General features: G+C 38.9%; 1 protein-coding gene across 8 annotated transcripts in view; it reads left to right on the top strand.

The window, feature by feature from the left end:
- LOC101150774 (formylglycine-generating enzyme) overlaps positions 1 to 21,633 on the top strand; it is a 190,632-nt gene that overhangs the window by 10,724 nt on the left and 158,275 nt on the right. For 5 of the 8 annotated variants that reach the window (XM_063703564.1, XM_063703565.1, XM_055382164.2 and 2 more), the window contains exons 2-3: positions 3,367 to 3,540; positions 7,087 to 7,161. In XM_063703564.1, coding sequence (XP_063559634.1) covers positions 3,367 to 3,540; positions 7,087 to 7,161 — 249 coding nt within the window. The remainder of the gene's footprint in view (positions 1 to 3,366; positions 3,541 to 7,086; positions 7,162 to 21,633) is intronic. The other 3 variants (XM_063703563.1, XM_055382169.2, XM_055382170.2) reach the window with 1 other exon arrangement.

Here is a 21,633-nt window from a genome sequence, read left to right as displayed (position 1 = left end):
CAGCTCAGATGCTGTTTCTTTCTTTCTCTCGCCTAATTGCTCTGTCTAGTATGTCTGGTGTTATGTGGAATGGAAGTGGCAAGAGTATGCATCCTTGGCTTGTTCCGAATCTAGGAGGCAAAGCTTTCCATTTTTCCCCATTGAGTATAATGTTAGCTGTGGGCTTTTCATATATGACTCATGTTAAGGTACATTCCTTCAATGCCTAACTTGTCAGGAGTTTTTCTCATGAAAAAATGTTGAATTTTGTCAGTGCCTTTGCATATATTGAGGTGAACATTTGGTTTTCTCCTTCATTCTGCTAACATGGTATATCACATCTGTAGGTTTGCATATGTTGAATCATCCTTTGATCCTAGGGATAAACCCCACTTAATTTTGGTATATGATCGCTTTAATGTGCTGTTGAATTCACTTTGCTAGTATTTTGTTAGAATGTTTGCATCTATGTTCATTAGGGATATTGGCCTGTATTTTTTTTTTCTTCTAGTAGTATTCTTGTCTGGCTTTGGTGTCAGTGTAATGCAGGTATCATAAAATGAGTTTGGAAGTGTTTCCTCTTCTTCAATTTTTTGGAAGAATTTGAGAAGGATTGGTATTAGTTCTTCTTTAAATTAGAATTCTGCCGTGAAGCCATCTGGTTCTGGGCTTTTCTTGATGGAAAATTATTATTATTATTATTATTATTATTTGAAACAGAGTCTTGCCGTGTCACCCAGGCTGGAGTACAGTGGCGCAGTCTTAGCTCACTGCAACCTCCACCTCCTGGGTTCCAGTGATTCTCCTGCCTCAGCCTCCCAAGTGGCTGGGATTACAGGCGCGTGCCACAACACCCAGCTAATTTTTTGTATTTTTAGTAGAGATGGGGTTTCACCGTGTTGGCCAGGCTAGCCTGAAATTCTTGACCTCAGGTGATCCACCTGCCTCGGCCTCCCAAAGTGCTGGGATTACAGGCGTGAGCCACTGCACCTGGCCAATTTTTAAAATTATTTACTCAGTTTCCTTATTTGTTATCAGTCTGTTCAGATTTTCTACTTTTTCTTGATTCAGTCTGGGTAGGCTGTATGTTTCTAGGAATTTATTCATTTTTTTCAAGGTTATCAAATTTGTAGATATATAATTGTTTATAAGTAGTTTCTTATGATCCGTTTTATTCTGTGATATTGAACCCTTGTTTATAGATGAGGGACTTGACAATTCCTAAGCTGCTGAGGAGTCTATTAATTGACTCACTCAAATGATTTGAAAATAAGACGTGTGTCTGTAAAGAGTGTATTTCTGACAGATGGTATGGTTGAAGGCCTGTGGTTTTTGAAAAAAGTTGAGATAGAATTCATATAGAATGCAATACACTCTTTTAACATGTACAATTCAGTGGTTTTTAATATAGTTATGAGGTGTTACAACTATCACTGCCTAATTCCAGAATACTTCATCATCTCAAGAAGAAACTCTATGCCCATTAGCAATCATTCCCCATTCCTGCCTCCCCCTACCTAGCCTCTGGCAACCACTAATCTACTTTGTGTCTCTTTGGATTTGCCTATTCTGGACATTTCATATGAATAGATTCATACAATATGTGGCCCTTTGTGATTGGATTCTTTCACTTAATATAGTATTTTCAAGGTTCACGCATGTTGTAGCATGAACCAATACTTATTTATGTCTGAATATTATTCCATTTTATAGATATACCAAATTTTGTTTACGTATTCATCAGCTGATATACATTTGGATTGTTTCTGCTTTTTGGCTATTATGAATAATGCGCTATGAATGTTTTTTTACAAGTTTTTACGTGGACATATGTTTTTATTTCTCTTGGGTATATACCTAGGAGAACTGCAGGGTCATATAACTCTTCGTTTAGCTTTTTGAGAAACTGCCAGACTGTTTTCCAAAGCAGCTGAACTATTTTACATTCCTACCAGCAATATATGAGGGTTCCAATTTCTTCACATCCTCATCAGCACTTGTTATTGTGTCTTTTTTGTTATAGCCATGCTAGCGATCATGAAGTGGAACCTCATTATAGTTTTGATTTGCATTTCCCTAATGACTCATGATGTTGAGCATGGACCTGCATTTTTTAACTGAAAATTTTCAGTGTCATCCTCAGATCCTGTGCTCAGTGTTGGGAATAGAGCTGTGAATAAGGCAGCCCCAGTTGCTGTCTTCTTGGAGTTTAGAGTTCATGTGGGAAGGTACATAGGAACAAAGTAATTGCAATTAGGGTTTTTATAAGGAATTATACAAACAGCCCCTTAGTAAACTTTAAAACTTTCTATTTTAGTGAGGTAAGCCTTTTTCATGATTGTTGGAGGCCAACATTCATGCAGTGGTTATTTAAAGATATTATAGATTGCATTTTTACATGTGCTTTTAAAAATAATTCAAAAGAAACAAAAGCATATGCGAATAAAAAATGTATAAAGAAAAAAGTGGGGCTGGGCATGATGGCTCATAATCCCAGCAGTTTGGAAGGCTGAGGTGGGAGGATCACTTGAGTGCAGGAGTTGCAGACCAACCTTGGCAACATAGTGAGACCTCATCACTTAAAAAAAAAATCAGCTAGGCTGGGCGCAGTGGCTCACGCCTGTAATCCTAGCACTTTGGGAGGCCGAGGCGGGTGGATCACCTGAGGTCAGGAGTTGAAGACCAGCCTGGCCAACTTGGTGAAAACCTGTCTCTGCTAAAAATACAAAAATTAGGTGGGCATGGTGGTGGGCACCTGTAATCCCAGCTACTCAGGAGGCTGAGGCAGGAGAATCACTTGGACCCGGGAGGTGGAGGTTGCAGTGAGCCGTGATTGTGCCACTGTACTCCAGCCTGGGGCGACAGAGCAAGACTCCGTCTCAAAAAAAAAAAAAAAAAATAGTTGGGCATGGTGGCACATGTCTGTACTCCAGCTGTTTGAGAGACTGAGGTGGGGGAATCGCTTGAGTCTGGGAAGTCAATGCTGCAGTGAGCCCTGATCATGCCACTGCACCCCAGCCTGGGCAAAAGAGTGAGAACCTGTCTCAAAAAAAAAAAAAGAAAAGTGAAATATTCTCCCTACCTCTGCATTCTAGCCGTTAGTGGCTTGGTGACTGTTATTCCAGACCTGTTTTCAGTGCAGGTACAGACTTGTATCAAGTAGTGGTTTGATTAAGGAGATTACCTTCTTAAAGAATTTTCACTTCTTTTTGAGACTCGTGATTCACCTTCTTTGGGGTATAGAGAGATTTTTCTGAATTTTACAGTTATTACTGTGGTGAAGATTTACTAACTATTGCGTGCTTCCTGGATGCTAGGAACTTTACCCCTACACAGGTACACCTTGGCTGTGATGCATGACTTCCTGTGTTTCACCTTTCATTGTAGATGGTACCCATCCCTGCTGGAGTATTTACAATGGGCACAGATGATCCTCAGATAAAGCAGGATGGGGAAGCACCTGCGAGGAGAGTCACTATTGATGCCTTTTACATGGATGCCTATGAAGTCAGTAATACTGAATTTGAGAAGTTTGTGAACTCAACTGGCTATTTGACAGAGGTAATGGGATTGGGGAAAGGAGGGAGAACTTGTTCTTTTCCAGAACTTTTAAGAATGCTTTAATAGCAGCTAAGATTCACTGACCATTTTTACTGCATTCTATGGTAGAACTGTGTGAAGCATTTTATTGTATATATTTCATCTTAATTTCTCACAGCAACCCCATGAGGCAGGTTATTTTTCAGGTGGCATACTGAGGATAAGAAAAGTTATTTGCCCCACATCACACAGCTAGTTGGTGGTAGAGCTGGGATTCCAGCCTGGCCAGTTTGACCTCAGAACATGTGCTGTAACTATTATGCTATATTGTGTTAATGCTTAATGTGTCAGAGAATACCACTGTCCACTAAGGCTTTTTGAGATAACAGATGGCATGTAAAGTAAGACCACTTTTCTTCTCAGTAAATTGCAGTTTGTTTTTTTCCAGAAGCATTTCATATTTTTTAAGTGATAAATGCAGAAGTGCAGCTTTTCATTTTCGTGACTTTATTCCAACACCTTGACAACTCACACATGCTGTGCTATGGCAGTTCCAGACATCATCTGGTGGTCACTGAATCACAAAGCAAGGTTCTGAAAGTGGATGTTTTCCTAAATGGGAATAGGAAGAGGAAAGCTTTCTAGTCTATGAATGTTTATGTCAGTTTCTGAAATATACTTATTTTATATGCTTTCCAGTTTTCTCTCACAAAAAACCTTTACTCTTGTCTTCAGTTCGTGGGGTCCCTATTCTTTTTTTTTAAGACCCCAAATGTCTTTTTGTAAATTATTATTAAATGAATAATTTGAGAGTGAATGTTTAAAGTAAAACAACTTTCAGATTTGGTTTTGCATTGTCACATTTCTTTGGAATTTTCTCAAATATATAAAGTGGTTAGAAACGTTTTTTGGGCCGGGCGCGGTGGCTCACGCCTGTAATCCCAGCACGTTGGGAGGCTGAGGTGGGTGGATCATGAGGTCAGGCGATCGAGACCATCCTGGCTAACACGGTGAAACCCCGTCTCTACTAAAAGTACAAAAAATTAGCCGGGCATGGTGGCGGGCACCCGTAGTCCCAGCTACTTGGGAGGCTGAGGCAGGAGAATGGCATGAACCCGGGAGGCGGAGCTTGCAGTGAGCCGAGATCGGGCCACTGCACTCCAGGAAGAAGAGCGAGACTCTGTCTCAAAAACACACACACACACACACAAAAAACCGTTTTTGTACACATTCGTAATAAGCAGAAGTCCTTTTCCTTTTGGTTTCACAGAGATACTCTCAGCTCAGGTTCCTCAATAGTTTACTTAAGTTAGAAGACTTCTACAGAACCAGGGTTCTCCATGAAGATTAGATAGAATAAGCAGAATTTGGGGCATCTAAAAACATGGATAGGGAAAAGTTATAAGTTGGTACAAAAGTAATTACGGTTTTTGTCATTACTTTTAATGGCAAAGACCGCGATTACTTTTGCAGCAACCTAATATATCTGGTTATTTACTACCCTCGAGCCAAAAGGTAGTATTTTCTTCAATTATGATGCAAACAACAAACCACAGCAGTAGTAGCAGTACCTCTAACTTTGTTACCAGTAGAAATCACAGACATTTTTAATCATATTTTTGTTGTTGCGGAGATCTTGAAATATTGTTTGCATTCATCCCCACTTTGAAATATGATAATTATGAGACCTGCCACTAGAGCTTATTTAATATATTAATGAAGAGCATATTTAATACTATAGCACTGGTTTGTTTATTAATATTTTGATATAATGACTTTTCTTCATAATACTATTTATTTTATTTTATTTATTTTTTATTGATTTTATTTTATGCATTTAAACATTTTATTCTGAGAAGGGAGTTCTTAAGCTTCACCATACTGCCAAGGAGCTCAAAAAGGACCAAGAACTGCCTTGGACGAAATGCTCTGTTTTTTTTAATGGCACTCTTTTCCCATCTCTCCAGCTTTACTTTATGTCATGCTCCTCTTGTATACTATGTTCTAGCCCTGCTGGTTTTGTTTCTATTCCTTGAAAACTCACCCTTCTTTCCCACCTCAAGAACTTGGCCCGTATTTTCTCTCTGCTTGGAATTCGCAGTCCTCTTGCTTATCCTCCTTGTGCATGGTTGGCTCCTTCACATTCTTGAGTCATCTCAGCTTAAATGTCACTTTCTCAAGAAAGTTTTTCATGACACTCTACCTTACAAGGTGTAGTAAAGTTATAATTATTTTCTTCCATTCGTTGTTTGGCTTGATTTTTTTCTGTGCTCCCACACTTAAGCACAATAAGGATAGGGGCCATGGCTATCTGATATTGACCTTATATCCCCTAATTTAGCCCCAAACTGGGCACATGGTAGGTGTTTGATACATGTTTGTTGAATAAATAAATGGCTTAGGTAGTTAGTCATGGCAGTGTCACAAGGGAATGCAGGAAGAAGATTAGGGGTGAAGAAAAGATGGCAGCCTCCACTCCGGAAAAGGAGTTGGAGATGCTTGTAAGATCTGCAATATAAGGATCCAGTACTCAGTTAATTTCATCTGGTAAGAATAGGACAGCACTAGAGGTAGAGATTTGAGAGTCATTTGGAGTACTGGCTATAGTTAATTTGATGAGATTGAAAGTTGTCCATCAACAAGAATCGATCAGTGTATCTCAAAGTGCATCTCTTGAACTACTTGTATTAGAACAACTAGCTGTGTGCTATTTACACACACAGACTCCTTGACCTCACCCTAGACCCCCAGAATGAGAATCTCTGGTGTTGGGGAGCAGCAATATGTAGTTTTAACCAGCTGATTACATAATCTCAACTGCACAAAGCCTGAGAGCCACTGGTGTAGTAGAATTGCAGAGAGCCAAGGGCAGAGCTCTGGGGAGCAGCAGTGTTTCAGTGGCTGAAACAAGAGCCTACATATTTTAGGAGATGAATAAGAACACTGACAAATGTAGGAGGAGAGTCATGGTTACCAAGGGACAGACGACCTAATTTTCAGAATAGGGTTACATGCAACAAAAATAATCAGGTGGATGAAGAATTGAGACACTAATGTTAAATAAAATCATTAAAATACAGATTTCCATTTGGTGCTTGAATTGGCCAGTTGAGATTTGTAAGCACATTTGACTCCTTAGTGGAACTAGAATGTGTCAGAATATGAGCAAACAGTGCCATTTAATTCATTTAGCTAGATTCAGGACAAAGGACAAAGCTTGATTATGTAATCTCACACGTTAGAGAATACTATTTCCCAGAGTCATTTGTGATACTTGGGGAAATGTATTTCCTTCAGGAACAGTCACGTTCTCAAAAGCTAATCTTGTTCAGTCTGCATTCTTATCTGCTAAGTGAGTCTTAAACGAAAATGGTCTCTGTAAGTGACATTAATTTAAGAGGAAGCCAGAGACTTTCAGGTCATTTCTGAGTCCTCTGGGAAGTCATAAGAAAGACTCAAGTTCAACTGGACAAGAGGAATCACTTTAATAGTGTGGAGAGAAAATGGCACACATGGAACACATTACTACAACCTTTTCTGGATTTTTATTTCCTACCTTCCTTATAGGCTGAGAAGTTTGGCGACTCCTTTGTCTTTGAAGGCATGTTGAGTGAGCAAGTGAAGACCAATATTCAACAGGCAGTAAGTAATGTTTCAACAGGCTCCTGTATTTCTCTAAGGCTCATTGAAAAGGGTTTGGGTGAAAAATCCAAACCACACATGTCACCTTCCTCTCCCTGTAACATCTAACCATTCTCCTGCTGAGGATTGACCCCAAATAATAGGCCCATGGACCAGGACACCTTATCTTAAGGAAAATGGGACAAGATGGTATCTGAGGAAGTGCTGGGTCTGCCTTGAGCTTCTGTCTTGTGTGCCAAGGAACACACAGTGTTGCTAGGTAGAGCTCAGTAGGCTCCAGACACTTCCGAGTTTCATTTACTTATAGCCATTTCTAAAATGGAGGGCTCAATGAGAACATTTTAAAATTCTATTCTAAAAGTCTGCATCTCCTCAGGTGCTGGTGTGGAGATAGAGCTTCCTTAAACATTTTTGAATTCATGGGATCAGAGTAGCATTCAAGAAAGGAGCCCTTTGTTCTGAATGTTCATAAAAAATGGGGGTGGTGAACTGTTTCTTTACATGCAGGGGTGTACCCTCCCATATGGAGGATCCAGGGAATGCAGATGAGGTGTGTTTTTCTCAGACATGGAAACAAACAGTGGAGTAGATTTTCACAAGCAGCTTTGTGATGAGTGGAACTTGGGATTCTTGTTCCAGACATTTTAGCAGGTTTGTGTATGTTTGAGTATTTGCTTGCTTACATGTCTCTTGAAAATATAAGAACAAGGGAAGGAGTGAGGGTAAGCTGGGAAGTTGAGGGTTCACAAAACAAAGAGGGTAGAGAATGCAGAAGGGATAGGAGATGGTGAGAGAGGGAAGGAAATGGGGGTCTGCCCACTCAAGGGAGGCTGATGAAGCTAGAGGCATTGAAGACAAAGGAATCCAGCCCTCATCTTCCTTTTTAATGCAAGTTGCCTTTTAGTTCCTGTCTGCACTTCATCTTTGTGGGTGGGCCTCACTCTGTCCTCTCGTGAGCAGCAGTGCAGTGCAAGAAAAACTAAACTGTCCTGGCTTATGTTTGCTTTCTCTTTAATATAGAAAAATGTGGGGGAAACGGTGAGGTAAAACAAGACTTGCTTTCAGATCATATATAAGTGAATTGAGCCACTTTTTAATATGTGTTTTAGATAAATGTTTGAAAAATGTGATTGAGCTCCATTTGAATTTCACAGCTTTCTTTGCTCCTTACAAGTTTATAAGTCTAATATGTAATCTGATATTCCCCCCCTACTTTTTTTTTTAAAGGGCTTTGAGGTCAGTTTAGGCTGGTGTTGATTAGCCAGCAGCTTGGGACATGTGCCTCATTTTCAGACGCTGAGTTCAGGTGACGGTGGGCATTTGCGCTTATTTTTGTAATTTGCATTTTCAGATACAGGGCCTCTTGTCACTTGAGAACCTCCAGACACATTAGGTATGAAGACAGAGGTGGGTCATTGCTAGGCTGTGAAGGTGCCTGTTGAGTACATAGTAAAGTGTGTGCTTGTAACTAGGATGAGGACAAGCGGCTCTCACTGGGTTGTAGCGTTGGTCACTTGCTTAAATGCTGATAATGGAAAAGCAAACCTTTTAAGCTTATTTAGAAAGGGCTGAACAAGTAACATAAATGTGTCAATGATCAGGGAGAGCTAAGTTTTTGTTTTTTCATCCTCCTCATAAGGCCTGACTTACCTTCATTCACTGCGCCAGACCTTTTTTTTTTGTAACCCAGTGTCTCCAGAAGAGTAAGATGTGAGCTGGCCTACGAGGTAAATTTGAGCAGTAGGGGAGATGATTTTGGGTGGTAGATTGGCAAGCCTCCAATCTCACTGAATCACATAGTGAGAAAGCACTTTCCTTTTAGGTGTCTTTCAAGACTTGATTAAGTTAGAAAGACTTGAATCTTTCAAGTTTGAGTGCTGGCATATCCTTAGCACTTCACTACACTTTTACTCTCCTTTTAACATAGAAGAGGCCTTGGAAGTGTCCTCAGGCTACCGCAGCTAGTTAATAATATTGTTTATTTTCATGTAATTATTTTAAGTGTTGCATTCTGTTTATGACAGGTTATAAAAGTGAGATAAATTCTCCTTTTTAAAAAAAATCTTCTTTTTTTGGTAAAATAAGACAAATACAGAAAATCACACAACACAAATGTACAGCTTACTGAGTTATCCTAAGGTGAACGTACCTGTAAGCATTACCCAGGTCCAGAATTAGAATTTTTCTGCCTACCCCAGCAGCCCCATCCAGGTGCCACATCCTAATCATCACCCCTCTCTGTCCCTAAAGTAGCCAGTACCCTGCTTCTCAAAGTAGACACTTCTTTGCATTTCTTTATAATATTATTACCCAGGTGTACATGCAAAGTTTAATCTTGCTAATTTAAAGGAAATTTGTGTCTTTTAAGACTCTTCTACAGGTTTCCCTTTCATTGTGTTGCTTCGCCTTAACCCCTAGTTTTTCCTACAATGATTTATCTATTGAAGAATCTAGGACATTTAGCCTGGAGACTTTCCTGCAGTCTGGATTTTGCTGAATGCCCTGTCATGGTGCAGTTCATCTGTTCTCTGTGTCCTCTGTATTTCCTGCAAGTTGGTAGCTGGATCCCCAGGTGTGATCAGACTCAGGTTTGAACCCTACAGTAAGACATCAGATAATTGGTGGGTTCTTTCCCCATGAGGCACCTGATGTCTGGTGCTTCTTCTTTTTATAATGTTAGCAGCTGTTGATGCTTAGTGCCTAATCCATTAATCCATTGGGGGCCATAAGATGGTGTATTAGTCTCTTCTCGTGCTGCTAATAAAGACATGCCCAAGATTGGGTAATTTATAAAGAAAAAGAGGTTTAATGGACTCACAGTTCCACATGACTGGAGAGGCCTCATAATCATGGCTGAAGGTGAAGGAGGAACAAATGCACGTTTTACGTGGTGGCAGGGAAGAGAGTTTGTGCAGGAGAACTGCCCTTTATAAAACCATCAGATCTCGTGAGACTTATTTACTATCATGACAACAGCACAGGAAAACCTGCTCCGGTGATTCAGTTACCTCCCACTGAGTCCCTCTCATGACAGGTGGGATTATTGGAGCTATAATTCAAGATGAGATTTGGATGGGGACTCAGCCAAACCATATTAGATGGTGATAATCTAATCTTTTTCATTTATTAATGGAGATACTTTCATAAAGAGATAGTTCCATCATCTACTATTTCTTAACCATTGTTGCAGGTCATACAGGAAAGATAGGATAAATGCTTGATTCTTTACTAGCTTTTAAGATAATGAATTGGTTCCCTACTGTTCTTCAAAGGTGACCAATTAGAGTATTTTTTGATTAAATATTTCATCTTAAGATAATTATATGTTCTCATGCAGTGTAAGAAATAATACAGAGAGATCTGGTGTACCTTGCACCCAGTTTCCTCCAGTGGTACCATCTTATATAACTATAGTACGGTTTCACAGCTGGAAAATTGAGCATTCATATGACCCACTTGTTTTTGTCTGATTTCACCAGTTTTATATTATTCATTTGTGTGTCTGTGTATATATTTAGTTCTGTACAATTTTGCCACAAATGTAGATTTGTGTAATCACTGGATTTAAAAAAGTCTTCATGAACTCATGGATTTAAATATATTTTATGGCCAGGCATGGTGGCTCATGCCCACAATCCCAGCACTTTGGGAAGCCGAAGCAGGATGTTCGCCTGAGGCCAGGAGTTCAAGACCAGCCTGGGCAGGAGAGAGAGAGAGACCCCATCTCTACAAAAAATACAAAAAATTAGCCAGGTATGGGTAGCATGTGTTCATAGTCCTAGCTACTTAGGAGACTGAGGTGGGAGGATCACTTGAGCCCAGGAGTTCGAGGTTTCAGTGAGCTGTGATGGCACCATTGTACTCCAGGCTGGGTGACAGAGTGAGACCCTGTCTCTGGGGAGAAAACAAAACAAAACAAAAACAAGCCATATTTTATTTTACACTGAAACCATGATCCCTTTTGAAGGTTTGGGCATATCTTTTTTTCCAACAGCTTTATTGAGATGTAATTTACATACCATAAGTTTTACCGTACTAAGTGTATAATTCCATATTTTTTATATAGTACAGTTTCACAACTAGAAAGCTGACCATTGATACAACTCACTTATTTTGGGGTTGTATCAAAAATTTATCTATATCATCACAATCTAACTTTAGAACATATCTATCAGCCCTAAAAGAAACCACATGCCCATTTGCGGTCGTTACCGATTCCCATCCCCAGCTTTAAGCAACTGTCCTGAGTCCTAGCAGTGCTTCAGTCCTAGTAGTCCTTCATGGCTTCATGGCTTCATAGTTTTGCTTTTTCTGAGGCCAAGATCTGCTCCCTCCTCTACCCCTCACCCTTAAAGCCATTTCTTTCAGCAGCTCTAGTATCTTGTAGTAGAAAACAGTATTTTGAGGACTCTGTCTATGCCCTGGGTATGCTCATTGCTATTAGGTTGGTCATTGTTTCTAGGCCTCTGCAGTGGACAGACTGAGATAAAATGCCAAAATGAGTATACACTGATACTTCCATTTTGTGATTTTTAGTTTAACCTGTTCTGTATTACATCTATCTCGTTTCTTCCACAGCAGGAATACTGGTTTTCAAGGACACAGGGGATGATAGACTAGTCTATAATCACTCATTTATTTTATCCCAGGTTACGTACATAATGGTCTCAATAATACTAATGCTACCATCCCCAGTGTAATAACTGAGAATAGGTTTTTAAAACTCCCAAACATTTATATATGCTTTTCCTGTTTCTCCCCTAGTTTTAAAATACTGTACTATTTCTGTATTATTGAAACATATGTCCATTATAGAGAGTACTCTTTGCATTTTAGCTCTCAACTAATCTCAGTTCTACAAGTGACTATACATGTTTAATACTCTCTGTGATCCTGTCTCTCTAGTCATTTGAATTGAGCAAGCTCATTTTCAACTAGATTCTTCAGGAAGTAGCCATGGGAACAATATGCCCTGAGTTTTTGCCTGTTGATAACAGTTTGTCAGTGCTCTTTATACTTTAATGTCAACTTTTCTGGATATGAAATCTTTGGTTCACATTTATTTTTCTTGAGTAGCTCACATACTTTATTTTTTTTCTTTTGGAGTAAAGCATTGCTATTGAAAAGCCTGATGGTAATCTGATTTTTTTCCCTTGAAAATTAGTTGTTTTTGCCTGAATACCCAACGATTTTCCTTTTTCTTGTTCTTTAGTATCCAGTGATTTCACTGGACTGTGTGTTGGTGTTTGTCGTTGGGTCAGTATTCTCAGGTATGGGGTAGAAGCTTTCAATATCTAGTTTCACAATTTTTTTTTAAACTTCAGGAAATTTTTCTGTTATACTTTTTATTATTTTTTGTGTCCTTTTGTTTTATTCTTTAGGAACTTCTTATATCTGTCTTTACATAATTCTTTTTACCCATTTTCAGTGTTTATCACTTTCTTTTTAATCAGTTTTATCTCTGTCTCTTTTTTCTTTTTCTTTTTTTGAGAAGGGGTCTTGCTGTGTCGCACTGGCTGGAGTGCAGTGGCACGATCTTGGCTCACTGCAGCCTTGACTTCCTGGGCTGAAGTGATGCTCCCACCTCAGCCACCCAAGTAGTGGGGACAACAGGCACATGCCACCACACCTGGCTAATTGTTTTCATTTTTAGTAGAGATGACATCTCACTATTTTGCCCAGGCTGGTCTCAAACTCCTGGGCTCAAGCAATCCTTCCACCTCAGCCTCCCAAAGTGCTGATATTACGTGCATCAGCCACCATGCCTGGCCTCTTCTTTTTATTTTAACTTTTTCTTCTCTTTTGTCTTCTGTGTCTTTTCATTATCTGTTTATTTCTGAAATGACTTTTTATTTTATTTCTAGTTGCTACTTGACTTCTCTACCTCATCTGAGTTTGTGGATTCTGATTTATTTTGTTCTCTCATGCATCATTTTCTTCATGCCATTTACCTCATTTTTTAAATTTTTATTTTTTGAGACAGAGTCTGGCTCTGTCACCAAGGCTAGAGTGCAGTGTGCAATCTTGGCTCACTGTACCCTCCACCTACTGGGCTCAAGCAATTCTCCTGCCCCATCCTCCTGAGTAGCTGGGATTACAGGGGCCCGCCACCACGCCTGGCTAATGTTTTGTATTTTTTAACAGAGACAGGGTTTTGTCATGTTGCTCAGACTGGTCTCGATCTCCTGAGTTCAGGTGATCCATCTGCCTTGGCCTCCCAAAGTGCTAGGATTACAGACATGAGCCACCATGCCCGGCCTACCTCATTTTAAAACACCGTGTTGTGATTTTTTTTTTTTTTTGAGCATGTCTTCCTGACTGCATTTGTTATTCATAAGGATGTTGTTCTGCTTCTTCTTCTCTTACTTCTTATAGAAATTTGGATTGCATTTGAGCTTGAGTCTTTTCTGTTGCTCATTTCCATTTGAACTCAGTTTTTCTGAACTTTTAGAAAGAGACATGGTTCAGGGTAGCTTTGTAACTTCACTGAGCTCCCTCTTAGTTGTTCTCAACATAGTGTTTAAACGATGGCCTCCTGTCTCCTGAGATTTCCTGGATTTCTTTCCCTCCTCCACTACTTCTCTTTCCTTTTTCTCTCTTGTCCCTCTATTTCAGGAGTTTGGTTTTGTCTCTTGAGATTTCTCCTTGGTGTGAGGCTCTATTCTGGAAGGGAACCCTGGCAGGTCAGTTTCAAGAGTTCATGGTGCACAACGGTTTGAGTGCCTTCACACTTTCTTACCATGGGCCCCTTAAACCTACTCCCTATTGGAGTGGGCAAAATTCCTTCCAGTGTGAGCTACTGTTGTCAAACTGTCCCTCCATGCTTTCCAGTAATACCTGTTGGCTCTTTTGGGATTTTCCTTTTCACAGGTCTGATTTCCTGTTGCTTTCTTTTCTTTCTCCTGCCCAACCACTGCCCAGCCACAGACACCATGCAGGTTGTACGGCTGTTGGCGGTTTTTCTTCACCTGTTTGCATTCTGGGTTTGGTGAGGATACTTTGTCACATGGATTTGCTGTGCACATTGTTCCTGGGTTTTGGGTATTGCTCTCTAGTTGTTCTGTCTGGTTTTATATGTAGAGAAGCGAGATTCAAAAGCTTTGCTGATGCTGTTGCCATCTCAGCTAGTTTTCTTTTTATGTAGTTTTGAGGTAAAACATTGAGCTAGCTTTCAGAGTTTGTGTGTAAAAATATCTTAAACTGGTGAATTTAATGGTTTAAAATGGTGTATTATTATCGAAGTAATACTCATGAATTAATCATGAATTACTCATGATTATTATTTGGACATTTAATTTGAGACAAGAATCTTAAAAGGTATAGATATTAAGTCCCAGAAGGGATTAAGGCAAGTTTTGCTATTGTAGCAGTGTTTGTTTTTTTGGGGGATATTATACTACAGATCAGCAGTCCCCAACCTTTTTGGCACAAGGGACTGGTTTTGTGGAAGACAGTTTTTCCTCGGACGTGGGGCAGGGGAGGGGATGGTTTTGGGATGTTTGAAGCAAATTATATTTATTGTGTACTTTATTTATATTATTATTACATTGTAATATATGATGAAATAATGATACGACTCACCATAATGTAGAATCAGTGGGAGCCCGGAGCTTGTTTTCTTGCAACTATGCAGTCCCATCTGGGGGTGATGGGAGACAGTGAGAGATCATCAGGCATTAGATTCTTACAAGGAGCCAGCAACCTAGATCCCTCACATGAGCTCTTCACAACAGGATTCGCACTCCTATGAGGATCTAATGCCACTACTGATCTGACAGGAGGCAGAGCTCAGGTGGTAACGCAAACAATGAGGAGCGGGGTGTAAATACAGATGAAGCTTTGCTTGCTCACCTGCCACTCACCTCCTGCTGTTTGGCCCGGTTCCCAATAGGCCACAGACCAGTACTGGTTTGTGGTCCAGGGGTTGGGGACCCTTGCTATAGATAACACTCCTTTCTTGAAAAAAAGGATAGTATTTAAGATATACTTCCAGTATTTAAGATAAAGACTTTTGATTTTATAATTGTGTTATTAATATGACTCATAAAACTTTGACACAAGGGATAGCCATAGGCTGGGTAGAAAACAGTTGCTGTTGGTGGGAGCTTGAGGAACAAGGATTATCTCTTCACTTGTAGCTTGGCACTTTCTAGATCAACAGTATAAGGAAACAAATTCCTGACTAGGTATCCTTGACAAATGAGAGGAGTAGGCTATTTTAAGTTCTTTTCAACTGAAAGTCAATTTCAGTGAAGGATGAGAATTACCAAGCATCTTTTCTCCCCCTGCAGTAAAAAGTAATTTCTAGGCAGTCATATCCTGCCCAAGTGGTGCTGGGTGCTTTGTTATTTGGATGACACTGGACTGGGACAGAAGGCAAAGAATAATGCAGTCTGACCCGCTGTTATTTAATCACAACTGCACGACAACTCTAAACTAAAAAGAGAACTGTTAATAAGGATGCGATCCAGTTACCTGAATGTGTGTGGGTTGTAATGAGAAATGTCTTGAGGTCTAGCGGAATTCTAAGGTCACACTCCCCAAAATAATTTTTAGAAAAGCTTTACTAAGTTAACTTCAATGTAAACTAAGCCAGAAAGTATTCAGAAAGGCAAGTTTCAGTACATAGGAAAAGTAAATTAAAATAACTCAAAACACATGTAAGTCAGATAAATAGCTCAGTATCTTTTTTTTGTTTTTTTTTTGAGACAGAGTCTCGCTCTTGTTGCCCAGGCTGGAGTGCAGTGGTGTGATGATTTCAGCTCACTGCAACCAACCTCTGCCTCCTGGGTTCAAGTGATTCTCCTGCCTCAGCCTCCCAAGCAGCTGGGATTATAGGCTCCCGCCACCACGCCCAGCTAATTTTTTTGTATTTTTAGTAGAGACGGGGTTTCACCATGTTGGCTAGGCTGGTCTCAAATTTCTGATCTCAGGTGATCCACCCGCCTCAGCCTCCCAAAGTGCTGGGATTACAAGCATGAGCCACCATGCCCAGCCTGCTCAGCATCATTTTGAATGTTTGAACTTTTAGTTTTCTAGTAGTTTAAGCAACACCATCTTGAAAACTTCAATTCTGCTTTAAGAGTTTTTTTTCTTGGCTGGGTGCAGTGCCTTCTGCCAGCACTTTGGGAGGTTGAGGTCGGAGGATTGCTTGAGGCCAGGAGTTTGAGACCAGTTTGAGACATACTGAGAGCTCATCTCTAATATTAAAAAAAAATAAAAATTAAAAAATAAAAAGAAATTTAAGAAAGATTTTTTTTCTCTTATAAGACCACTAAGACTTTTCTTGCCCAAACCCACTTGTTTATTTGGAAAAGTCATAAGGAAAAGATAGCCTTTGAGTGAGAGAGATTTGGTTTTGAATCTGAGCTCTGCCATTTATCAAATGATTTTGGGAAAAGCCACTTAACTTTTTTTTTTTTTTTTTTTTTTTTTTTTGAGACAGGGTTTGGCTCTGTCACCCAGACTGGAGTTCAGTGGCGTAATCTCTGCTCACAGCATCCTTGACCTCCTGGGCTCAAGCCATCCTCCCACCTCTGCCTCTCGAGTAGCTGGGACTATAGGAGTGCGCCAACCACACCCGGCTAATTTTTGTATTTTTTTGTAGAGATGGAGTTTTGCCACGTTGCCCAGGCTGTTCCCAAACTCCTGAGTTCAAGCGATCCGCCTCCCTCAGCCTCCTAAAGTGCTGGCATTACAGGCGTGAGCCACCACACCCGGCCTCACTTAACTTCTTTGCTATTCTTTTTTTGACTTCTTAAGTTTAATACATAGTTTAAAATTGTTGAGTCTTCTTTGCTAATGTAAACATTTTAGTCTGCATATTTCTAAGTGACCACTTTAGTTCCACAAGTGTTATAGTAGTTTTGTAATTGTTTATTTCTAAATGTTTTCTAATGTCCATTATCATTTCTTCTTTAACACATAGTTTATAAGATTTTTACTTTTTAGCGTGCAGCTATTTTGCTGTCATTTGGTCTTGAGATCTAACTCAATGAGGCTGTAATCAGAGAATGTGGCCCTTATGATATTGGTCCCTGAAATGTGTTGGGGCTGTCTTTAGCACCTACCAGGGGTCAACTTTCATAAATGAATCATGTGTATTTGAAAATAATTTTTATATTAATTGGGTGCAATATTCTATACATATCCATTATAGGAAGTTGTTAATTTTGCTGTGCAAATTTTCTATATCCTTACTAATTTTTTCCTTCTGCTTGATCTTAGTAATTGCTGAGAGAGTTGTTAAAATCTCCATTTAAGATGATAGATTTGATAATTTCTCTTAGTGATTCTGTCAAGTTTTGCTTTATATATATTAAAGCTATGTTACTAAGTGTATGTAAGTTTGGAAGTATGTCTTCCTCAGATGAAAAATTACTAAGAGGAGACATCAGAAGTAAGTAGGGGTTCTGGCTCAACTGGCCTAACAGGATTCTTGCTGAAGGCAGGTCAGTGTGATCAGACATCACCTGGGGGACTGGGAAGGATGAGGAGTTTGATCGGATATCAACGGTGATCACACATTTGAGGGTAGGCAAACTGACTTAGCAGGATTCTTGGTGCAGCTGGACAATGCAGAGATGAGCTTGGAAGCCCAAAACTCAGGGCCTAGTTGAAAGGAGAGTTCAGAGGAGCCTCATTAGAGTTTAGTCAAGGAGAGAATCTTTGTCATTAATGAGGTGCATCTTTCTTTTTAATCTATGTATTTCTATTAGATGTCTTTTTTTTTGCTCTTATAGCTATTGAAACTAAATATTGAAATATTTTTATGAGAAAAAAGTTTTTATGCTATTTATAAAATGAAATAATTAAAATAGTAAGAAAAGCATGTCTTACCATTAAATTGAACATTTTATTATATAGAGATTCTCTTTTACTTTGATAATGATTTTTATCTTAAAGTCTATTTTGTCTGGTATCTACTATATAGGTGTACAAGCTTTCTTTTGGTTAGTATTTGTCTAATATATACTTTTTCTTTTTTTCACTTTTATTTTATTTTTTTATTTTATTTTTGTGTTTTGAGACAGTCTTGCCCTGTTGCCCAGGCTGGAGCACAGTGGCACGATCTCAGCCAATCACTGCAATCTCTGCCTCCAGGGTTTAAGAGATTCTCCTGCCTCAGTCTCCAAAGTAGCTAGAATTACAGGTGTGCACCACCACGCCCAGCTAATTTTTGTATTTTAGTAGAAATGGGGTTTCACCATGATGGCCAGGCTGATCTCGAACTCCTGAACTCAAGTGATCCCCCTACCTCAGCCTTCCAAAGTGCTGAGATTACAGGTGTGAGCCACCGTGCCCAGCCTTCTTTTCACTTTTAATTTGTATCTTTATGTTTTTGGGTATATCATTGTAAATAATGTATAGCTGCATTTGAAAGTAATTCATTCTTTGTCTTTCAGTTAAGACTTTAGTTCTTTTATATTTATTGTGGCTATTGACATTTTTGGATTTAATTCTACCATCTTATTCTTTGCCTTCTGCTTATTCTGTTTTTGTCTCTTCTTTTTCCTCAATTTCTGGCCTGTGTTTTATTTTTCTTATTCCAACTTTGCTTGTCTTCTTAGAAGTCTTATACTTTATATCTCCTCATTTCGTAGTTAATCAATTTTAATACTTGAGTATAAAGTTTAACATTTATTATTCCATTAACTTTTCTGTTGTTTATGATCCCATGACCTTACTCTAGTCATCGTTATCCAACTTACATATTACTGGTGTCCACTCTTTCATTCTAATTTGTTTTCTTCCTCCACTAATTAGACATTGTTAATACTTTTTTACGTAGTCAGTATTTCTTTACTCCTATAATTACTAATATCTGTACTCTCCATTCCTTTCTGCATCTCAGGGATTCTGTCTGAGATCAATTTCTCTTCTGCCTAAAGGATATCCGTTGGTAGTAAACTTTCTTGTTATTTGAAATATCTTTAAATACCTCATTTTTGAAAGATGCTTTCACTAAGTAAACATTTTAGGTTGGAAGTTATTTTCTTTGGCACACTAAAGGCGTTATTTCACTGTCTTCTGGTGTTTATTGTTGCCTTTAAGAAGTCAGTCATTAGTCAGTTGGGTTTTTTTTGTTTTTTGTTTTTTTTCTTTTTGGGTGATCCAGCTCTGGCTGATTTTAAGGTTATCTCCTGTCTTTATTATTCTAGGTGTTGATTTCTTGTATTTATCCTGCTTGAGTTTCACTGGGTTTCCAGGATCTGTAGCATGTTAGTCTCCTTCATGAGTTCTGCAAGTGTTTGTGGAGCTACAGTTAATAGTTTTGCAATTGCTTATTGCTAAATATTTTCTAATGTCCATTATAATTTCTTCTTTAACCCATATATTGGGAAGTTTTTTTTTTTTAATTAACAACTCTGGTCTACCTTAACCATTATTTTTTTTAATATTGCCCTTTCTCTATTCTCACTTATTTTCCTCTGAAACTCCAATTAGATGTTGGCCAGACCTCCTCACTCCATCTTCCAATGTCTCTTAACCTCACTTTTGAATGGTTTTGTTTATATCTATATCTATGTCTATATGTATTCAGTATTCCATTGTAATTCTGTTGTCTATTTGGCTATATCTTTAGTATTATTTTTAGTGGTAGCTCTAAGGATTACAATATAATATACGTACATAACAACTGACATTATAGTGTTAACATTTTAACACTTTAAGTAAATGTGTCCTATAATCATATAGACTCCACTACCCCATCCCCTGTGTTAGAGTTGTCATATATTACATGTACATACATTGGAAAAAACCTAGACTATGTTCTGCTTTTTTTCTTGCAGTACTCATACATATTTAATTTAATTTATTTATTTACTTTTTAAAAATAGAGATGGGGTTTCGCCATGTTGCCCAGGCTGGTCTCAAACTCCTGGCCTCAAGTGATCCTCCCACCTTGGCCTCCCAAACTGCTGGGATTACCAATGTGCACCACTGCACCCCACCTCGTACATATTTTAAAGAAGAAAAATAGTCTGTTATATTTATCCAAACCATTTCTGTTGCTCTTCCTTCATTCCTAAAGTTCCATGTTTCCTTCTGGTATCATTTCTCTTCAGCCTAAAATAAAACTTCCTGTAGTACTTTTTTTAGAGTAAGCCTTATGGTAATGAATTCTCTTAGTTTTTCTTCATCTGATGTTTTTATTTCACCTTCATTCCTGAAGGGAATTTTCTGAGCTGGCAGGTCCCTTCTTTCATCACTTTACAAATGTTGATTCACAATCTTTTCTGGTCTACATGATTGCTGATGACAGTCATTTCAAACACTTCTCTTACATGTATTGTGTCATTATTTTATGTCTTCCTTCAAGTTTAAAAAATTTTTTATCTTCAACAGTTTGATGATGACGCATTTGGACATGTTTTCTTAGGGATTATCCTATTTGGGGTTTCTTGAGATTCTTGTATGTGTCCATTTATGTTTTTAATCATATTTGGGATTTTTTCAGATATTATTTCACTTTTTTTAAACACCAATTTCTCCTCTCTTTTTGGGACTCCAGTGTATAAATGTTAGACCTTTTGATAGTATCCCAGAGGTTCCTTAGGCTTGTTCATTATTTTAAAGTAGTCTTTTCTCTGTGTTCTTCAGATTGTGTACCTTCTGTTGATATGTCTTCAGGTTCCCTATTTTCTCTGAGAGCTCTTATCTTTCCATTCGAGACCATTCACCTTTGCTTCATAGCTGATGATTGTAATAGCTCCTTTAAAGTCTTTGGCTGGGCCCAGTGGCTCACACCTGTAGTCCCAGCACTTTGGGGGGCCGAGGTGGGCGGATCACCTGAGGTTAGGAGTTCAAGACCAGCCTGGCTAACGTGGTGAAACCCCATCTCTACTAAAAATACAAAAATCAGCCAAGTGTGGTGGTGCAGCCTGTAATCCCAGCTACTTGGGAGGCTGAGACATAAGAATCACTTGAACCCGGGTGGCGGAGGTTGCTGTGAGCTGAGATCACGCCACTGCACTCCAACCTGGGCAACAGAGTGAAAGTGTGTCTCAAGAAAATTTAAAAAATAAAGTCTTTGATAATTCCAACTTCTGGGTCGTCTTGGGGTTGGCATCTGTTCATGTTCTTTTCCCTCCAGTATTGGGTCTCTGGGGCTTGTTATAATTCTATAGGGAATTTTTTTTTCCAGCAAAATCAACCTGGTTAGGAACAGACTGTAAGTTTTGTCTCACCTAAAGCTCGTGATCATTCTGCAACTCTGTTCATTCATTTTTTTCATGCCAGCACAACATTGTAGTTTTTTATTCACTAGTATTTTACTTGTTTTATCAATCTCTTACAATAATGCTACCCCACAGAGCTGTTACAAAGACCAAATTAAGTAATGTGTACAGTACCACCTGGTACAGTACCTAGCACATAGAAGGCCTTTTAGTAAATGACATTCTTCTAGTTTCTTCCAGTGGGCTATCTCTTTGCTTGATATAATTGAAAATTAAGTTAAATTTCCTT

The sequence above is a fragment of the Gorilla gorilla genome, chromosome 2, assembly GCF_029281585.2.
Source record: "Gorilla gorilla gorilla isolate KB3781 chromosome 2, NHGRI_mGorGor1-v2.1_pri, whole genome shotgun sequence".
Classification (NCBI taxonomy): domain Eukaryota; kingdom Metazoa; phylum Chordata; class Mammalia; order Primates; family Hominidae; genus Gorilla; species Gorilla gorilla.
The sequence above is the reverse complement of the archived record's forward strand: the minus strand, read 5'-3'. Positions and strand labels throughout refer to the sequence as shown.